Consider the following 21,725-nt stretch of genomic DNA (forward strand, 5'->3'; position numbering starts at 1 on the left):
GAACTGCTGCAGGCAGTGAGTGAATGTCCAGCCAAATCTGTTAGCGAGAGAGCACTGTGACGGGAACTGCAAGTAGTGAACATTCAGAGTCGGTCACCTCGCAAGAGACCATTGCTCACACAGGCACATAAAGACTACAACAGCGAAGTCCATCGTACTGGAAGAATGTATAACCGGTTTTCTGAACACTCCTCCACCATATTAATTCTCGACTGGCCTGCAAAATCACGTGACTTGAGCCCCATAGAAAATACGTGGAACATTTTGGGACAGCGTGTAAAACGCCGACTTCTGCATCCCCGCAATTTGATAGAATTGCGAGATCAAATCCTCGATGAGCGGCTTAATGTGCATACAACTTTCCTGCATAACCTTGTGGACTCACTTCCTAGCGCTAGCCAAATCCAGGCGGTTAGAAAGTCCAGGGGCGGAGTTACAAGATAGTATACTGTGCGACCAAAGTCCGTAACAGTGAAAGTGTTGCCGACGTAGGATTTTGTGCACGAACTGATCTCTCGATTACGTCCCATATATGGTCGGTGTCATCCATGTCGGGTGATTTTGGTGGCTAAATCATTAGCTCAAATTTCCCAGGATGTTCTTCAGACCCACCACAAACAACTGTGGCCCGGTGATACGGCGCCATTGTGTTCTATAAAAAATTACGTCGTTGTTTGGGAACATATAGTTCATCAATGGCCGTAAATGGTCTCCGAATATAACCATTTCTAGTCAATGATCGGTTCAGTTGACCAGAGGATCTCATCCGTTTCATATAAACACAGCCCACATCATTACGGAGCCATCACCTTGCACAGTGCCTTCATCATGAATTGAGTATTTGGATTCATTGGGCCTACATTACACTTGTACCCTACCACCAGCTCTTACCAACTGAAACTGCAACTCATCTGACCACGCCGCGGTTCTCCAGTCCTCTAGGGTCCAAACGATGTGGTCACGAGCCCAAGAGAGACCCGTCAAGCGATGTTGTGCAGTTAGCAAATACGCTCGTGTCAGTCATCTGCTACAATAACCAATTAACGCCAGATTTCACCGCACTGTCATACCGGATATTTACGTCGTATGTACCACATTTGTTTATGCGGTTATTTGACGCAGTGTTGCGCGACGCAGTGATGGTCGAGTATGTGTGGCAGATCTGACGTAGAGTTCAGTGCGGTGAACGCACAGGTGTTTTGGAGCACACCTTTTAGAGCGCGTTGTTGAAAGTGGAACTTCGCTGCAAGCGACCCCTAGGTATTCCCATTTTGACCCAACGACATCGTCAGTTACGATTACAGTGGGAATATGATTACAGAGCCCGGGCCGTGGATTAATGGAAATGTACTGTCAGCTCGGATGAATAACGTTTCTTTTTAACGCCAGGTCGATATCTAATCCGGATACGGCGACATTCAGGCGAAAGACTGCGGTAATACGCCCCATGCCACTGAAACTGGCACTAGGTGGCAGTATTGTGTTGTGGGAGACATTTACGTGTGTTTTCATAGGACTTGAAATGCAGTGTAAGTCAGACAGCTCTGAACCACGTGGACATTATTATGGACGCTTAATGTTTGACACCTTCCCCGACGGCTGTGGCATTTTCCAGCGACGTCACAATCGTGCATGAATGGTCTGATGAGTATGATAGTGAAGTCATGTTGATGTTTTGGTCACCAAACCCGCCTAATCTAAAAAGCCCTGTGAAACATATCTAGGGTTCTATTCGGTGCCAGTCCCAAGCCACACAGGTAACGTATTGCGTGACCTGTCCTTAGAAATCTGGCACCACATACCTCCGGAAATCTACCAAGAACTGCCAAGGCATTCTACGGGCGACGTGCAAGTATTTTGCTTTATAGAAAAAACTGCTAGCTTCATTACATATTGTTTGGACGTATTTACATAATTACGGCTACACTCTCTTGCCATACGTTTACGCGGCAAAACCCCTGAATCTGCAATGTGCCGAAAATATATCAGCATCCTATTTCACACTTTCTCCACAATTTTTGTGAAATGTTTCACGACAGCCTATTGCAAAAATCATTTCACTAAACACATCTTCACAAGACCTCATGATCAGTTGTTGCTCTTATTCCAGCACCTTATCATTAGCAGCTACAGTGCCTGGGCCTAAAAATCTGCCCAGATAACACATCTTTACTGTGTTTTATCTTTCTCCACCCATCGAACTTTGCTGTTTCGAAAATGCTTCCCCCTTTGGCTCAAAAGCTAAGTACCATGGCCTGTTGGGTATCAGATAAATCGCATCGTTTCCGCATTGCGATAACGACTGCACTGTTTCCGCGTCGTCGTCCCCGTTCCCCGCTCGACATGCTGCTAGTACTGCCAGCTACCGTATGGGAGTGGTTGTTGAACGTTGACGCCGAAGATAGGCGGTGGTCACATTAATGTGTCTGGACCTTGTACGTACGATGGGTTGAAACGACGTGAAGATACATATGCATATGTATTAAGGTCGTAAGGAAAGTCATTAAGGGATTCTATTGCAATTATTTCCTTAGAGTAAATACTTCTCTGTCCCATTTACTCTAACGCATATGTATGACCATGCCATTTGAGACACACGACCAATAGCCAAAGGCTCAACTCACTTGGGTTTACTCAGATACAAAGACATTAATTTTATGTTCTTGCCAGTAAAGAAACTTGAAGGAGCTTCACAAAATCTGTTTTTCGATATCTTAGAGTAGTAGCATATTAACATTAATACTATAACGAACTGAATTGATGGACTTTATTTCATCTTCCGTGGATCATGCCTCTTCGCAAACTATCCTGGTGTCCCTTCTTTGGATTAGTAATTATTTATCAGGTCCCAGGACACTTGTCCCAGCATATACGAGGTCAGAAAGGCCATACTTTTAAATTGCAGTGAAAAACTCATCATCTGTGACCCACATTTCGCTAATGATTCTTATCCTTCCTTAACGTGTATGGACGTAGTAACATGTACCATATTATTTATTTGTAGAAGGAAATAAATGACACCATGAAGCTACCATACGTATTTATTTTGCAAGCCAGTATCAGTGCGTTATAGCTTCATGCACTACTTAATATATTTATGCTTCGTAATTGAATGAGATATGAACACTTAACAAGATGACACAGTGGTAAGGTATCGGACTCGTTTTTGGGAGTTCGGCGCTTCAAATTCCCATCTAGCGATAAAGACTAAGTTTTCCTACATTTATCTCCATTGTCGAAGGTGAATTCCGGGATGGATCCTTTGAAAGGGCACAACCAATTTCTTTCTCTATCCTTCCTGAACTCGAACTTGTGCTACACCTAGACCTTGTCGGTGACTAGACGTTAAATGCTGATCTTCTTTCCTTCCTTAAATATGAAGGGATTCGAAATAAATATAAAATATATAACTGTTTGGAGAAGATTTTTGTCAGCCTACGCTACAATATTATCCAGAACAGTGTCGGCACATATATTTCACCATCAGAGGCATCAGAACAATTTTCGCTCGCAAGTTTCGACTCGGTCATTTCCAGACATTTAGCTTTCTCCATCATCCCTGAAAATTTGTAACCATCACAGAATCATTTTGCACATCCATCGGAATTTTTCTTCATGTTTCCAAAATCTCTAAATGGAGGATCTAGACAGACATCAGACATTGACGTCCCAACTCAGACCTATTAATTCAGTGACACATATGTGTTTTATAAATAACGAAAGCGTTACGAAAGTGTGACACAGTCTCTTAAGACTGTGCGTATGACTGCGTCGTAATACGTTGAGCATCAACCACGAGTCTTCTATTAGTAGACTACCCTTAGAGACATAAAAGCCTCCACATATTTTGATAAAGCAGTAAACAGCATTAAGAAGATTCAAGACATACTTATACTAATCTCTTACGATATACAGAATGAAATGTATCATAGGGACAGCAGAAATACATTGTTTACTGGAGACTTTTCTTTACTGCTTGTTATGTAATACAGCCACAGATAAGGAAGATTCAATGTAAGGACTCAGAGTCTCACTGCTGTAACGGCGAACAAAAAGTTCTCGGGTTTTTTGCTGCGTCAGGTGATTAAAATTACAAGAGCTTTCGGACAGGTACTCCTTGGCCTTTGTCTAGTCATATATGATTTGACAATGGCCAAGGAGTCCTTCGCTGAAAGCTCGTGTGATTTGAATCATTTACGCGGCTAGAAACCAGACAACTTTCTATTCATGGAAGATGCAAATCGCTGGCTTTGACAAATGAAAGAAGAATCATAGACATAGAACGTAACAACTTGTAGGTCTTCGATATTAAAAAAGGAAGCTTTCATGGTTGTTAAGTTTTAATTACAAGCGATGAAAATATAAATTAAATAAAAATGTTTTTCAGAATAAATGCACCATAAACAAATGTGGTGCTAGTCAACTGACATTTCTCGTCACGAAGAGCAGATGTGACGAAGAAGTATAAATGGTCCCATGTATTAAAGTTTATCGGCATATATTTGGTCGTGGACAAAGAGGCAATGTGGAAGATTATTCGTATTGAAAACCGACTTCTGCAGAAGAAATGGCTGCAACTCCAGAACTGATTATTCTAAAATGGCTGCATGGCAATGAGACAGCTGAAACGAATGTTTATTTTGCCACAGTCAGACAAGGTGAAAAGAAAGTGAATGAAAATTAGACATTAGTCGGTAATGGCTGACCAATGGACGATCGCCCTACAGGCTGTAGCTTACTGCGATACACCGGGAGAGCAGCGACGGTGTGTTTAGAACAGCCAGTAATGTGCCACTTGAAACAAGCAGCAGTCCGGAAGCGCCAGGTGTGGCAGAATCCTCTAATTAAACGCCGGCTCCACCCTGGTCCGCTACTGCGTGGGTGGCCAGACCCCTGGCTATGGAATTCCAATTATCCACACGAACTAATCCGAATGCGGCGCTGCGAGAAGATAAATTGCCGCTCTAACAGAATCGATTATAAAGCTGTCAGCTTGTCATTCGCTGGATTCGTTACGGTTCGGTAGCGAGGAAGACCACACTTCACATCGTCGATACGAAGGTAAGTGGTAACACAAGGTTTTTCAGCACGGATCCCGTACTAGCGGAAATATTACTACGCTTGTCAATAACACGATAATGAGACACGATTCGTCCCCCATTCCTCTCCCCCCCTCCCCGCCCACCAGATAAAAGAATTCCTTAATTCCGTAATTGATCTATCACTTCTGTTACAGTGAGAGTTGGTGCTGTTTTTGTCTAGTGTGATTGCTCTCGTCATCGTAAAAGAATCAATGTGGTGCATATATGTTAAACTGGAACTATCACAGCTTTACACTGCAAATTGGATTTGTGTATCGTTAGGTCATTCGTTGGTCATGAGAGATATTAACAAACAGAAAGAGGGGAGAGCTTTTATATTTTATCTCTACTATGAAAACGGAACACATCGAAAACGAAATGTGCCACTGTCAAACTGGAACACTCAATCTTTTTCAAAAACACTCTTTGGTTCACAAATTTCGTGAGCGCATTTGGTGGACGTATGACAGTTAACTTGTTACGATTCTAATGAGTCATCAATAGCTACAGGTTCAAGATATTTCTAAGCAAAAGAGGCAACACAGTGAGAAATTGACAATAAGTTTAAATCGTTAACAAAAGTAAACATGTAAATATTTCCACCTGAGATCTGCTGTTAGTTTTCGATCTTCTTTCAACTCAAAACAACATCTGTTCCTTCCACACAAGTATCCTCTCAACACTCGTACGGTTGTCAGCCAAGACGCTAGCACAGAATAACTTTTAACTCTCTAACTCTCTTTTCATCATTGTTCGAACTGATTTCCACTGTTGCATAAACTTCCTCATCTCAGAGTATCACTTCCACCCCGTATCCCCAATTATTTTTGGATATATTTCAATTGCTGTCGTCTTTCACAAATTTTCTTGTGCTGCTCATTACAATGCCATTGAAGTTGTTCCTTCATGTCTTAAGACATGTCGATCTTTTCCTCAGTGTTTCCCAAACATTCCTTTGTTCGCCTTTTCCGCGGAGATCCTCCTCATTTACCGTTTTATCAGCGCACTTTGTCTACGTCATTAATTAATAATGAACTATCTTCTAATTAAGGGGAGCCGGAGGTGCCTGTGCTTCCCATGTTAAAATCACTACGTTTGAGGAACATTTATGAATAAACTACCAATTAGAAAAATTTGAATTTTTTTTACATATAGAGTGGTTTAGTATTGCAGTTATGATAGAGGGATTTTGGAGTACCTTTTCTAGTTTCCTTCCAATTATTTTTTTTATTAATGACCCAATTTTTTTTACAAATAATTGCTTTATAATTAAACTAAATTAAATTACTGAACATAATGCCAAATGGCTGTGTTTCAATGTAAGTTTGACCACTAGGAGAGCTGTATAAAAATTTCATCTCTCTAGCTTGAGTGGATTTTGAGAAAATGTTCCTTATATTCGAAAAATTCTAATTGACGGGAAATGGCTATCAAAGTTTCTCAATACATTTTTGCACTATAGGATGGACTATCAGGTTCTTCCTCTTCTTCATGCTCCAAAAGTTTCCTCTTCTGTCTTCTTTTCTGGCCTGTTGTTCCATCATACGTCATATGCCTTTCTCTTCTTTCTGCTCCTCTTATCCTTTCTCTGTCAATATTTCTTAGTGCTCGTACAGTGTTCACCCCAGTTGTAAATTCTAATGCCTTCAGAACTTCACACTTCACACTGTTCCCTTGGTTTTAGGTTGCTATTGCATCATAAATGCCAAAGTGCAGTGTTTTTATGCTTACAAACACCCTTTTAGGAATCACTTTCCAAATCAAATTGTTTACGCTCTCATTAGGTTTCTGCGTCTTTCCGTGTAGACATTTGTGTAACAATTTTGGCTGTGCTAAGTCATGAAAAATTGGTTTTATTGTTCCCTCATGATTCTTGTACATACTGCATATTACCCGCTTTACGCAAGAAGTGTAATACTACCAACAACAGGCGCAACACTGAACTAATTAGAAACGGTAAACAGCAAAGAGACGATGTTCCGCGCTCTTATTCATTGTAGTATCGCAACTTGGTATTAGTGTTAATTTTCTTCTCCCTACGTTCTTCCTCTTCTTATATACACGGTTACTAAAACGTGGCATCGTAACCAGAACAAAGTGTACGACAATATTAAATGGAGCAAGATGTTCGAAATTCTGAGGAAAATAGGAGTAAGCTGTAAGGAAATACGGGTAATATTTGTCACAGAAAACAATGTAGCCAACCCTTGCACACTCGCTGTATGCGTAACATAAGGCGCTGTATGCGTAACAGGCCGAGAAAATCCCAAGCAGTTCGCCAGGAAGTCACAAGAGGGTGTTAGATGCATTCAGCGGCCGCCCATTTCCTCTGCAGGCGTGGGGGAAAATGGTAATAACTCCACTTCTAGAGCGAGTAGAACAATAATTCAAAGTTTACATTAAAGAGGAATGTTCCAATTAATTTTCGGTAGCAAAAAAAAATCGTAATTTTTCGGATTTGACCACCTCCGGCTCCCCTTAATAATGAGCTAGCTTCTGACGCGACTAGCTTTAACAATCGACCCGTTTTCCAGTAGCATACTGTGCATTGCGTCTCTCCGAATGACCTAAAAATTATAATTTTAATAACATACCTGAAAACACACACACACACAGAAGCTTCATCAGATCCCAGATCCGAAGTCATCTTTGGTAAACGATACGATAACTCATAACGGTCATAGGCATTCATAACGGTATTTTGTTACAAGCGCTTTACACATTGTAGAGAAACATACAGATTCATGTATTAGTTTGTCGTGGGAACGAATGCAAATGCATTTCAAAGGGTAAGGAACAAGCTACAGATTCTTCTTTACTTATTCCTTACGCGTCTTTTACATGGGCTACGAAGTTCGGTGATTAACTTGGCGTCAGCGTTGGATGATCACTGAGAGGGATAAGGAGATGCCATGTATCCGTAAGAGACATGAAAAACAACCATCATTGATGTTCAATAGAAGAGATGTGTTTTTCTATCAGTGCTTCACGCACATTGTACGATGTGCATGGTGTGTCAGACTCATTTTCCTCCCGTTACTTTTCGAAGATGAACAGAGTAAAAAATGTCAGTAACATTCTGTATGCCCGAATTTCTCTATTTTTGACCCCGTTGTTGTTACCCGAGATATAGAGGGAGAAAGTACTACGTTTCTTGACTGTGTTGGAACGAGGACTTCAAAATTTAGACATTATAGCTATCAGAGAAGCACACCGCTTTTCTTTTAATGACACCTACTGTGTAACCAAACTTGCTGTGGATAGTGTAGCTCTTATCTACATCGTATCAATCTCTTACGTTTGTCAGAGTTGGTAGGGAAGCCCCAGGAAATCAACATTGGTACCTCGTTTGTGGATAAATTACAGTGCTTTAAGATTCTCCCCGTAAAACTTCTCTGGAATCCAACTTCATCGCGACAGTCCTGTCACCTGAAATCGGTCCATGCTGATACAGCTGCGTGCTTAACGGCTTTGATTTCAGACTAGTCGCAGATCGGGTAGTTCAACGAGATCGGGTCTTCTTGTCTAGTAATGAGCATTAAGTTTTGTTTTTATCTGTTGATTTACTAATAAGATTCAGAGAAACTGTCATTTGTCAAGAGCAGCTTTCTTAAAGATTAATTATGCGATCTTTATCGAAAAGACATATTTTTTGATTCGGAAATGTGCATCACAACGTAATTTGGGAAGAGAAGCCGTTTACTTCGTGTTAACAAAATACATGACAAAGGACAGCACCCAAAAGGCATGGTGGAAAGTCTGTTTAAGTTCGTAAAGTAACACACTATCAGCTGGATAAGTGAATGATTATAGAGTTGCAGTTCTCTGTGACAGGTAGAACAGCTATAGAATTCATCAGTGTTGTTCATGTTTAGAGTCGTTACCAGACCTGTTAGGCTACATAGGGGCCGTGAACTTCGTCTGCGCTGGATGATCACTGTAAAGGATAAGGGGATGATGTGTATTCGTATGAGACAGCGTTATCAGCACCTGATGCTTTGAAAGCGGCCTCACTTTGTGGGTCTCCACACAGCCGGCTTGTTGAATGGTGCATTATGCAGATTCATATGGCATTCGCATGTGACAGCGGCCAGATGATGGACTGCAAGGGAACGTGAGGGCAGGTATAATCGTCGTCATGGTTCCACACGACCACGACTGACCACCACAAAGTAGGGTAGCGTATCATGCACAACGCACATCGTAACCCTGTCATATCGGCACCTGCTGAACACAAGTAATGGACTGCCTGCAAAATTCTGTCATCACACCCTGTTGGTCGGACTAGGAAATTACTGAACCATGCGTAGGCTACAATTAACACCATAACACAACGGTGCGTTTCGAGTATGCGGTGACTGGGAAGCGAGGACTGCTAATGAATGACGTCGCATTGTGTTCAGCGATGAGTCACTGTTATGCACTACCCAGAACGACCATCGTCGGCGAGAATGGCTACGTCATTCTTCCAATGTTTAGGAGAGGCTCAGCGGCGTTAACTGTTATTTCTAACGTCAAGGAGAGAAGAGTCATCGGATATGGCTTTAGTTCATGGTTGATAGTCATTGAGGGAACTGTGACGACACAACAGTACGGCACTACTACCCTGCGTCCTCGTGTGTACTTCTCCTGCGACAGTTGCGTCGTACCATTTTTCAACAGGACAATGCTCCAATGCTCGCCCACACACTGTGTGATGTTCTGGTACTCTCGCGACCAGCTAGATACCCAGATCTGCACCCTCCAGGGCGTGTGTGAGACCAGCTCTGGTGTCAACTCCGTGGCAGTGCCAGTATCCAGTATATCGTTGACCAAATACATCAGTTTTGTGCAGCTAGGATACAACGGCTTTATGACGCCCTTCCCAAGCGAATCCGTGCGTGCTTGTAGGCTAGAGGAGGTGTAACGTCATACTAACATACCGACTCATACTGCAGACTTCTTTCTAAATTTGACACGATTTTTTAATCACTGCCACCTCAGATAACCTGTCAACGCTTGAAGTTTCATTCCGTTTCCTCCTTCCCGTATGGCTGTTTCACTTTTTCATCAGGCAATTTTTTTCTGTAATCTTGAAATATCACTTTACCCTTCTTAAACACGCCTACTTTTTCGTTCTTGCACACATCATTAAATTCTGATTAGACCGCAAACTGAAAGAGTCGCGTTCATACAATAGTTATTCCGAAGCTTGATGCAGGAACATAAAGGCTAAGTATCATAATAAGTGGTCCTTTCAAAATTTCTCTATCATTGAATGGCGACTCCATGGAGTGCTGTGTGCAGAACGACCATATATGTTAAATTAAAAGGAAGGTCAGCGTTGGCCGTAATATTGATGTTTTATTGATAGCAAAATCGATTCTTAATCACATAGTGATCATCTTCAGTGCTGGAAGTTAAAAATTTCACATAGCGATCAGTGAATAAAAACAAAAAAACCATAATACACCTGAGTATAAACCAACTGTTGGAAAGAACATACCTGTGGTTTACAAATTAAACTCAGACAATGGTATCAATTCATTTTTATGGGTGCAGACTAACAATTTTTTTATCGTATTTAACGACGTAATGAAACACGCATCTCATTTATCCCATTGGGACATGTGAACAATTTATATAAATTAAAAAATCATCGTAATTATGAAAGCAGTGTTTTAAAAGCACATTGTCGATGCAGAGATCGTTTAGCGTATTTTTATAACACGTAATGAGTTTCATGGCATTTTGACGTGCTATATTGTGACATACATTGTATAATTACATTTATGTATTTATGTATTTATGTATTTATATCTCTGACTCCCTACGCCAGATGGCGGTTACTGTATTATAAAAAATTCTATTATATTTAATGTCATGTTATTTGTATATTTTTCTTCTTTTCTAGTCCTGTAATCTGATACCATATAACTTCACCTGTTGATATTTATTCTGACATGTTTCTTAAGTTGTTTGAAAATAGCACGCCAGCGTATGTTGGCAAGATGTGCATTTCCCCCTTGTCTTTTTTGCTATGCGTTTTTTAATGTACAATTTGAAAATTGAAATTTTCTGTTAATGATTTGCAAATGCACGTTGGTATTTTGTGGTAATCTCTTGGCAAATAAAGAATTGTTAAGTCTTCACGTGACATACGCCACATGGAGGGCGTTCCAAGACCCTGTCACGCCGATGTCTGCTGTATAGGTGAATGTAAACAGCGGCTTCAGTTATTGCGATCGCTTCTCAGTTTTGGTTACTGATGAATTGACACCAGTGTCTGAGTTTAATTTGTACACCACAGGTATGTTCTTTCCAACAGTTGGTTTATACTCAGGTGTATTTATGGTTTTTTTGTTTTTATTCACTGATCGCTATGTGAAATTTTTAACTTCCAACACTGAAGATGATCACTATGTGACTAAAAATCGATTTTGCTATCAATAAAACATCAATATTACGGCCAACGCTGACCTTCCTTTTAATTTCTATATCAATCACAATGAACTGCAAAGAACATATGTAAATGTAAATTAAACAGGCACTAAATGAAAGTGCCTTTCAAAACGATTTATACGTACAGCTGGCATGGAAACTTCACAGCTGTAATCTCATTCCAGAACCGGCCTTTCATTACACATTCGCACATTCACTGTTTGTCGAAGTAATGATCAATATATACCAATTAATAGATAGCAGTGCAAACGCTTTCTCATTCAAATTTCGCGTACCGTGGCTACAAACGGACACTGAAACTGTGTCCCTAACCCACTGGACGTAATAGAACTTCCGAACGAATATCAGCGCTGTAATGAACTGCAGGCCGCTAAAATATTGCAGCCTCTGCATTCGGATGAATTACGCTCGAGCTCTATGTTTCATCCGATAATTCCATTCAAATGGCGGTCCAATGCAGGGAAACGGTGAAAGGACACAGAAACAAACGGAGAATTAATGCTGCACGCATTGTCGCTATGATTTATACGAGGTCTATTTTTTTTTCGAAGGTCCGATCGATCGCGAAATGGAAACCACAGTGAAAATAAAAACTGTTTTATTTGTAACGTTTAGCTATACCTTGCAGACTCTTCCCTACGTAGTCGCCGCTCCGATTCAGACACTTGTCGTAGCGTGGTGCCATCTTTCCAATATCCTCGTTATGGAAGGCATCCGCCTGTGGCATCCGCCAGTTATCTACAGTGGTCTGCAGCTCGTTTTCCGTACTAAAACACTGTCTTCACAGCCAGTAGTTCCTGTGAGCAAAGAAATGATAATTGGAGGGAGCCATGTCCGAGCTGGCGCTGTATTGTGGGTGGTCAAACACTTCTCACCAAAAACGCTTCAGGAGCGTCTTTATTGCAGGTACAGTGTGCGGCCGAGCATTGTCATGAAGAAGACAATGCCTTTACTCTTCTCTTTCTCTGATTTTCCGTTCGTAGGTGAATTTCTCAAATCGCTTGGTCTACTTACTGAACAAATTTATCAGCTGCCACTTTCTTCCTTCTCTGACCGCCAGCATTATGAACGTCATTACGCCTGCACGCATGACAGCCACGTTATTTGAGATGCTTGAAATCAGGCGGAACCCCTCAACACGAAGAAATCGAGTGGCAACGCGTACTTTACTCATGATGTGAGACATTATTGTTCTAGGCATCTTTACGTGCTTACTGTGAGCTCAGACCTGGAACGTCTGACATGACGCAGTCGACAGGCAAACTAGAGACAATGCGCAATACACCTGCGTCATCAACTTTTCACTGTGGTTTTAATTTCGTGACTAATGCATGTCGTACATAGTGGAACGAGTCGTTGATCTCATTGCAGTAGCCCACTGAAGAAACAGCTGTACTCAACATTTGAGAAATTATTCAATATACGGCTTCATCCCTAACATTTCCCCATCCCTAACATTTCTCCATTTTCAATGGGAATCAACAAACCACGTTACCATCTCATTTTTCTTTTTCTTTTGCCTTTATCCCGTATCTTCATGGGGTCAGAATGGTTATCATAGGATTTAGCGTGGTTAATGTTGTGTGGTGATCTGATTCCCTCCTTCTCAGTACGCTTTAGACCTTCCGCCCCCCCCCCCCCCCCCTCCCGCCCAAGGCAAAAATGACGCACTCCAGTAGTTCCCGTGTAGTGGCTGTGGCATCCATGTGGAAGCGTGAAAAAGTTCAGTTATCGCCTTACCATATGTAGTCATATAAGCCCATCCCATTTCCAGTCTGAGTTACGTAACAAAAACTACGACGTCTTTAGCTCCTAAGACGTCCTTAGCTTCTTTTCGCTTATCTATAATAAGCGATCAAAAAGTTTTAGTTCGAAAGCTGAATACTCCAGAGTCGGTATGCCAGTCAGGGAAAATCACAGTGATCATTGAGGCAATCATCCCACCTATGAACGAAGTTGGAGATACCATGTCCGCTGCATGAAGACGTCTGTAGTTGCCTGCTGCACATCCGCGTCCGACAGCAAACGTCGGTCTTTCAAGACCTTTTCAAGTGACCAATGGGGAGAGATGAAGGCTGTAAGGCGGGTCCTCGTGTGTCTCCCCCTCGAGTTTGTGTATGTTCTGCCGCCCTCCAGATCAGCCGGCCTCTTGTGTCGAATGGCGACCAGCACGAACTTGGCGCACAATTCAACAACGGTGGCCTTCGATAGACATGCTGCCCTATACACATTCTTCATCCTGCCATAGATATCTACTGGTGTCTGTCTATCGGCAGTGAAGAAAAGAATAACATCACGTTGGTTCTGTTTGGACCCATTTAGCAATAACGTCCCCATAGTTAGTTTTTCCGCAATTGCTGCACGCACTTGTTAGTGCTTATTCACCCGCAACGGAAGCACGCTAAGTTGCAGATACACTATAGCAACGCCCTCATACGGAAACTGTTTGATCACTACTTACATTTGTTTGTTTTCAGGTCCCTTCCTTTTGCAGCGACACTTCTGACCCCATTTCATAAGGTATTTGCGCGGCCTGATGCAAAACGGACTGATGGTTGCGAGCCTTTACATGCTTCCATACTTCCTGCATTTTGCTGGCTAGGTCCCTGACGTGTTCATTGCTCCTGCCTCTTGCTGATGCTGCGAAGTCGAACGGCGAGGTCATTCGCCTGCCATAGACAATTTCGTAAGGTCTGAGCTGCGTGCTGGTACGCACCTTCGTGTTGTAAGCACTCAGTACCAATGGAATGTAGGTGTCCCATGAATCATGTTTGCTGCCCACATAATGACTTACCATTTTCATGAGAGTTCGATGAACCCGTTCCACTCGGCCATTCGACTCTCGATGAGCTGGCGTTGTCCTTAGTTTGTCAATCTTCAGTAACTTGCAGACTTGCTGTAGTAAATCGGAAGTAAAATTGGAACCCTGATCAGTTATTATGGATGAGGGTGAGCCATATTTCAATATCCACTCCTTAACAAATACTCGCGCCACAGTCTCGGCACTTCGGTCCGGAATTGGTGTCATTAATAGATATCTCCAGAAATGATCCAAAATAGTCAAAATATAGCGATTCCCATCCTTTGTTTTCGGTAGGGGTCCTACGATGTCGAGCCCTACTCGTTCAAAAGGAGTGCTCGTTCTGGAAGTTCTTGCAGAGATGCTTTGGTTTTTCCCAGATCATTCCGTTTATTGCATGAGTCACAACATGAAACGTAGCTGTATGCATCAATTTTACTATTTGGCCACCAATAGAGTTGTGCTATTCGTAGGTTATTTGCCCTTTTGCCACTATGTCCTGCCAATGGGCTGTCATGACATTCTTTTAACACTTGTTCCCGTAGTGCTTCAGGTACGACAACGCGGTTCCGTTTTTCAGTCATCTTGTACAGTATCCCATCAACAACTTCAAATTTAGGATCATGTTTCCATGTTTGACACTGCGTGTCAGCATCTTGCGCTTTTATTAATTCCTCTTCCCGGCCGATGGTGAAACATGTTCTGACCTTCCTACTCAATCCGTCCACATTGCTGTGCAGTTTCCCAGGGCGATGGTCTACCTTGAATTGATACTTTCTTAACCGTAAAGCCCATCGAGATAATCGACTGCTGGGGCCTTTTGGGTTGAGTAGCCACTTCAGTGCTGCATGACCCGTCACTACCGTGAATACTCGGCCCACTAAACAACATCGGTTGTAGTTTATGCCATAGACAAGTGCACATAACTCCTTTTCTGTTGTCGAATAATTGCACTCTGACTTGTTCAAAAGACGAGAATCAAATGAAATTGGATGCTCTTCTCCGTCAATTTCCTGCGAAAGTACCGCTCCGACAGCGAAATTACTAGCATCAGTTGCTAGGATGAAAGGTTTCGAGAAATCTGGATAAGCCAATATGGGAGCTGTTGTCAAAGCTGTTTTCAGTACTTCCATCGCTTGTGAACATTCGGAACTCCACTTGAAAGCTGCTCCTTTTTTCAGTAATTGAGTCATACCCCTTACTAAATCATCTGTAGTCGTTCGCTGAAACTTCCCATTGTTGGTTGGACAAAGATTAATTTTTAGACCTGTTTGCGCATTTGATTTGCGTACTTCCGTGCGTTAGTACTGGTAGTATAAATGTTTAATTTAAAATTTTCACCAAAGAAATTTGATTTGGGATAGCTATATAACGTACCTGCAGTTTATTTATCGTCGCGTGGTACGTGCAGGACTGCCGGCACAGCTGCCCCGGCGGGCCTCCGCCTACGACGTGTACGCGACGCGCGGGGGCGAAGGCGGCGGCGGGGGCGGCCTGAACCCGGCGGCTGTGGCGGCGGCGATGGCGGCTGCGCGCCAGCAGCAGGCGCAGGCCGCCTCCGGCGAGCCGCTCGACGTGTCGGTGGGGGTGGCGCCGCCGGGGCCCGTCGGCCGCAGGGCGTCCTTCCGCGTCGTGCAGCAGCCGCAGCCGCCGCCGCAGGACAAGGCCGACGACGGCACACAAGGTGAGTGGCGCCGCCCGCCTGTCTCCTGCACACGTCAAGCACACGACAATATTATCGGTAACAAGTTACTACCTCAAAAATTCTGCAAAAAATAGTGACATCATTTTGAAACTTTCGTGGTAATATGAGGCGTGTTGAATACATAAGGCAACACTCTTTTCCTCGGCCAATTTCGGTTGAAAAAATTCGGAAATTGTTGTGGGACATCGTGCAATATTCCTTCTTCAGTCCCTGACGTTTCATGAAGTTCCTACACGTGGCGGCGCTATACGCAGCTCTAAGGTGTTGTCTGTAATGTAGAATGGTTGCAAGCAGAGAGTTTCTTTTAGCGGAAAATCGAAGCATCGTAGATATTCATAGACGGAGACCTGGCAGTGAACAAAAGCACGGTGAGTCGTTGGGCGAGGTGTCTGTCATCATCGCAACAAGGTCCCACAAACCTGTCTGATCTCCCGCGTGCCGGCAGGTCACACGTAGGTGTGGCTCCTGCAATGGTGGAACGTGTGGACACTCTCATCGAGGTGATCGACGGATAACGATCAAACACCTCGCTGCACAACTGGGTGTGTCTGTTGGTAGTGCTGACACACTCTTCACCAGTTGGGGAACTCAAAGGAATGTGACTACTGGGTTCCTCGCCACATAACGTGAAAACGAAGGATTTGTTTGTGCGTTACAAGGGCTGATTGTGACCATTTTTTGTCGAACGTCGTCACAGGTGATGAAATTGCGCTCTTCACTTCGAACTGAAAACAAAACGGCAATACATCTGGTAAAGTCGTGACGACGGTCTTCTAGGACTCTGAAGGAGTTATTCCTTTTCAAGTCCTCTACATGGTGAAACGGCCAGCTCTGAAGTGTATTGTGCAACCCGCAGGAAACAGAAGAATCGACTTCAGAGCGCTTGTCTTCACAAAGATGCAAACCTACTTCTACCACTCCATGACGCTGCAAGGCCTCACATAACTCCATTCAACTGCTCTCCCTCCTCTGTTTTACAGCCCGGATCTCGCACATTCCGCATTCCACATCTTTGGCACAATGAAGGATGCACTCTTTCGGAAGTAGTAGGTGGATGATGGAGAGATAAGTGATGCAGCAATTAAGCCCTCGTGAGTTCAAATCGATTTCTAAACTATAGGTAACGCTTCACGGCATTCGCTTCAGAACTGCTACAAATTCAGTGGGCAATAGACCGTGCCGCTCGAACTGTCAACACAACTGCCACTGTTAAGAGTATCCTACGACTTCCACATCGTTGGCAACGGTTTATACACAGTGCTGGCGACTACTTTGAAGGTCAGTAAAACTTTGAAACACGTATCTATTTTGCACGAGCTGTAAATAAATAGTTGCCACTATTAAAGTTCCAACCCTCGTATCTGGAAACGTTAATCGCTACAGTGTGAGAATCTGGGGCACTGAACATCCTCATGAAACTGTAATGCTTGAGCGAGATTCACCGAATGTAAATGTTTTTTGTGCATTGTCACGGATGAAACACTATGGGCTGGTTTTCCTCTGTGAGAAGACTGTGACATGTACCTCTTACTGTGATACGTTGCACCTGTAGTTGTTTCCACAATAGACTGCTGATCCAGAGAATTTCATCTACCAGCAAGATGCGGCACGCCCCCATTGAAGCTCATAGTAGTTACCTAAACCACGAACTTCCACATCGCTAGATTTGGCGTAGTGGTGAAGATGATGTGGCTCGCCAGGTCACTGACCTGTAGCCTTGTGATTTTTTTCCTTGGACGTTCGTTGAGGACCGTGCTTGCATACCCTCACTGCCAAGGACACCCACAGAATGTGTCAATGCTGCTGCGATGACCACTGACAGGCTGTTGCCACATAAGCTATGGAATTAAATATCGCTTGGGCGTCTGTTGTGTGATCAGAGGGACACTCACAGAACATACAGATGTGTAAAGCGCAAAATGCAAAGCTAGTACGTATACGTTTCTATTCATACAATATTCATATTTGTACACGTAATACCTTGGTAAACACAGTGCTTTGAAAACGAATTAATAATTTATAGCAGCCCTGTATATTGAGCCTAAAATAGCAAGTACATTGGAGGGTACCAGTAACAATGTAGGTCGTCCGTACATGAAGCGACTGAGAAGAAGGGAACGGGTCGGCGATCTAAATCGATGATTGGGTGTCGACTGGTTGGCGATGTAGTTCCACACATTGCACTACTCTGAAATAACAAATGGCAGTAGCCATTTACGGGCATTGAGGTGAGTGAGTGCTGATGGTTGCAATCAAGCATATTTTTGTTAAACTCAGCATGTCCAGTAAGATTACAGATCAGAGGATGACGTGCTTGTCCATTGTTATTGTACACAACTGAGAAAACTAAGAAGATTTTGCATTCATATGTACATAAGAAGAATGTTAAACTGCAGCCTATTCGTAGCAGCCAATCGGTTCGAACAGACAGTATCGAAAATCATTGTTATTCATGGAATCATCTCTATGAGGATGCCATTTCCTTGCGATCAGATATTTGTTGCTATTTGGGTGGTTTTCCGGCCATTTTCACCGTTCGTTTTTACACAATAACGTAATTGTACGGAATCACCGTAATTTTACTTGTATACTTGCTCCCATTAACATATATTTTTCCAAAAATAAATATTGAATAGTAAGACCAGAGGAAACTAAAATGGTCCAGCCTTAACTCTGGGTCCTTTGATTGTTCTGGGAGATGGCTCATTTCAGCTACAACAGAGCCGAGTGGAGGGTCTGAATCAGAGGCTGAGACGGTTCTGCGACCGTGTGGGCTGCAGATTCCTCGACTTGCGCCATAGGGTGGTGGGGTTTCGGGTTCCGCTGGATAGGTCAGGAGTCCACTACACGCAGCAGGCGGCTACACGGGTAGCAGGGGTTGTGTGGCGTGGACTGGGCGTTCTTTAGGTTAGATGGCCTCAGGCAAGTTTAGAAAGGGCAACAGCCTCAAAGGGTGTGGGGCAAAGTCAGGACATATGGGGACCAAGCAGCAATCGGTATTGTAATTGTAAACTGTCGAATCTGCATTGGTAAAGTACCGGAACTTCAAGCGCTGATAGAAAGCACCGAAGCTGAAATCGTTATAGTTACGGAAAGCTGGCTGAAGCCAGAGATAAATTCTGCCGAAATTCTTACAAAGGCACAGACGGTGTTTAGAAAGGATAGACTGCATGCAACCGATGGTGGCGTGTTTGTCACTGTTAGTAGTAGTTTATCCTGTAGTGAAATAGAAGTGGATAGTTTCTGTGAATTATTATGGGTGGAGGTTACACTCAACAACCGAGCTAGGTTAATAACTGGCTCCTTTTACCGACCTCCCGACTCAGCAGCATTAGTGGCAGAACAACTGAGAGAAAATCTGGAATACATTTCACAGCATGTTATAGTCTTAGGTGGAGATTTCAATTTACCAGATATAGACTGGGACACTCAGATGTTTAGGACGGGTGGTAGGGACAGAGCATCGAGTGACATTATACTGAGTGCACTATCCGAAAATTACCTCGAGCAATTAAACAGAGAACCGACTCGTGGAGATAACATCTTGGACCTACTGATAGCAAATAGACCCGAACTTTTCGACTCTGTAAGCGCAGAACAGGGAATCAGTAATCATAAGGCCGTTGCAGCGTCACTGAATATGGAAGTAAATAGGAATATAAAGAAAGGGAGGAAGATTTATCTGTTTAGCAAGAGTAATAGAAAACAGTTTTCAGACTACCTAACAGATCAAAACGAAAATTTCTGTTACGACACTGACAATGCAATCGTAAAATGCGTTTCAGACAGATACGTGCCGAGTAAGACCGTGAGGGACGGGAAAAACCCACCGTGATTCAATAACAAAGTTAGGAAACTGCTGCGAAGGCAAAGGGAGCTTCACTCTAAGTTTAAACGCAGCCAAAACCTCTCAAACAAACAGAAGCTAAACGATGACAAAGTTAGCGTAAGGAGGGCTATGCGTGAAGCGTTCAGTGAATTCGAAAGTAAAATTCTATGTACCGACTTGACAGAATATCCTAGGAAGTTCTGGTCTTACGTTAAATCAGTAAGTGGATCGAAACAGCATATCCAGACACTGGGATGATGATGGCATTGAAACAGAGGATGACATTCGTAAAGCTGAAATACTGAACACCTTTTTCCAAAGCTGTTTCACAGAGGAAGACCGCACTGCAGTTCCTTCTCTAAATCCTCGCACCAACGAAAAAATGGCTGACATCGAAATAAGTGTCCAAGGAATAGAAAAGCAACTGGAATCACTCAACAGAGGAAAGTCCACTGGACCTGACGGGATACCAATTCGATTCTACACAGAGTACGCGAAAGAACTTGCCCCCCTTCTAACAGCCGTGTACCGCAAGTCTCTAGAGGAACAGAAGGTTCCAAATGATTGGAAAAGAGCACAGGTAGTCCCAGTCTTCAAGAAGGGTCGTCGAGCAGATGCGCAAAACTATAGACCTATATCTCTGACGTCGATCTGTTGTAGAATTTTAGAACATGTGTTTTGCTCGAGTATCATGTCGTTTTTGGAAACTCAGAATCTACTATGTAGGAATCAACATGGATTCCGGAAACAGCGATCGTGTGAAACCCAACTCGCTTTATTTGTTCATGAGACCCAGAAAATATTAGATACAGGCTCCCAGGTAGATGCTATTTTTCTTGACTTCCGGAAGGCGTTCGATACAGTTCCGCACTGTCGCCTGATAAACAAAGTAAGAGCCTACGGAATATCAGACCAGCTGTGTGGCTGGATTGAAGAGTTTTTAGCAAACAGAACACAGCATATTGTTATCAACGGAGAGACGTCTACAGACATTAAAGTAACTTCTGGCGTGCCACAGGGGAGTGTTATGGGACCATTGCTTTTCACGATATATATAAATGACCTAGTAGATAGTGTCGGAAGTTCCATGCGGCTTTTCGCGGATGATGCAGTAGTATACAGAGAAGTTGCAGCATTATAAAATTGTAGCGAAATGCAGGAAGATCTGCAGCGGATAGGCACTTGGTTCCTAACTAAAATAAAACAGAGCTATACTCGAGAATGCGATGTACGTCAGATCGTATGGCTATACATACGCCAAGTCATAGGTAATTGGTTGGTAACGAGTTGCGAATGATTTACTCGTGAGTCACTCCAAAGTCGCGCTTCTGCCCTATTCAGTTGCACAGGGTTTGATTTTTCAGCGACCAGTTACCAAAGTCAGGTCCTCATCGAGCTGTATAGTAGCTGCTCCGTGTGTGAAGCGCCTAATTTTATATATTGGCAAGTGCTGAAAGACATTAATGTGTTGCCACGTGTTGCCGAAAGTACGAGGTTCACGAACTCTTACAGATTAAAAAAAGTAAAATTATAGAGAATATAAATAAGGAATATAGAAAGCAACAACATCCATGTGGGCCAGAACATGTGTCGAATTACCGATTGGTAGTTAAACACGATAAGATTCACAAAAGCAACTAATCGAAATTTTCCAGCCATAGCACTCCCAGGATGTGGGTTTACTTTTGCGTGGGCCGGTCGGCACGATGCTCAGTTCGCCGTTACTCGCCACTGCTCGGCAGACATGCTTTCTGCTGTCGTCACTCGGCAGCTGCTTTCCCAACTGCCGCTAAGTCTCGCGGCTCCATCCCTGAGGAAAAAGACTCTAGCCACTAAGGGATGGCAAAAGTTCACAAAATCGTGCCAACC

The 21,725-nt window shown here is 43.1% G+C and overlaps 1 protein-coding gene across 1 annotated transcript in view; it reads left to right on the forward strand.

The window, feature by feature from the left end:
• The window catches only part of LOC126176362 (uncharacterized), a 1,325,137-nt gene that overhangs the window by 970,203 nt on the left and 333,209 nt on the right, over positions 1–21,725 (forward strand). The window contains exon 7 of the mRNA XM_049923517.1: positions 15,734–16,006. Coding sequence (XP_049779474.1) covers positions 15,734–16,006 — 273 coding nt within the window. The remainder of the gene's footprint in view (positions 1–15,733; positions 16,007–21,725) is intronic.

Source organism: Schistocerca cancellata, chromosome 3 (genome assembly GCF_023864275.1).
Source record: "Schistocerca cancellata isolate TAMUIC-IGC-003103 chromosome 3, iqSchCanc2.1, whole genome shotgun sequence".
NCBI classification, from domain to species: Eukaryota; Metazoa; Arthropoda; class Insecta; order Orthoptera; family Acrididae; genus Schistocerca; species Schistocerca cancellata.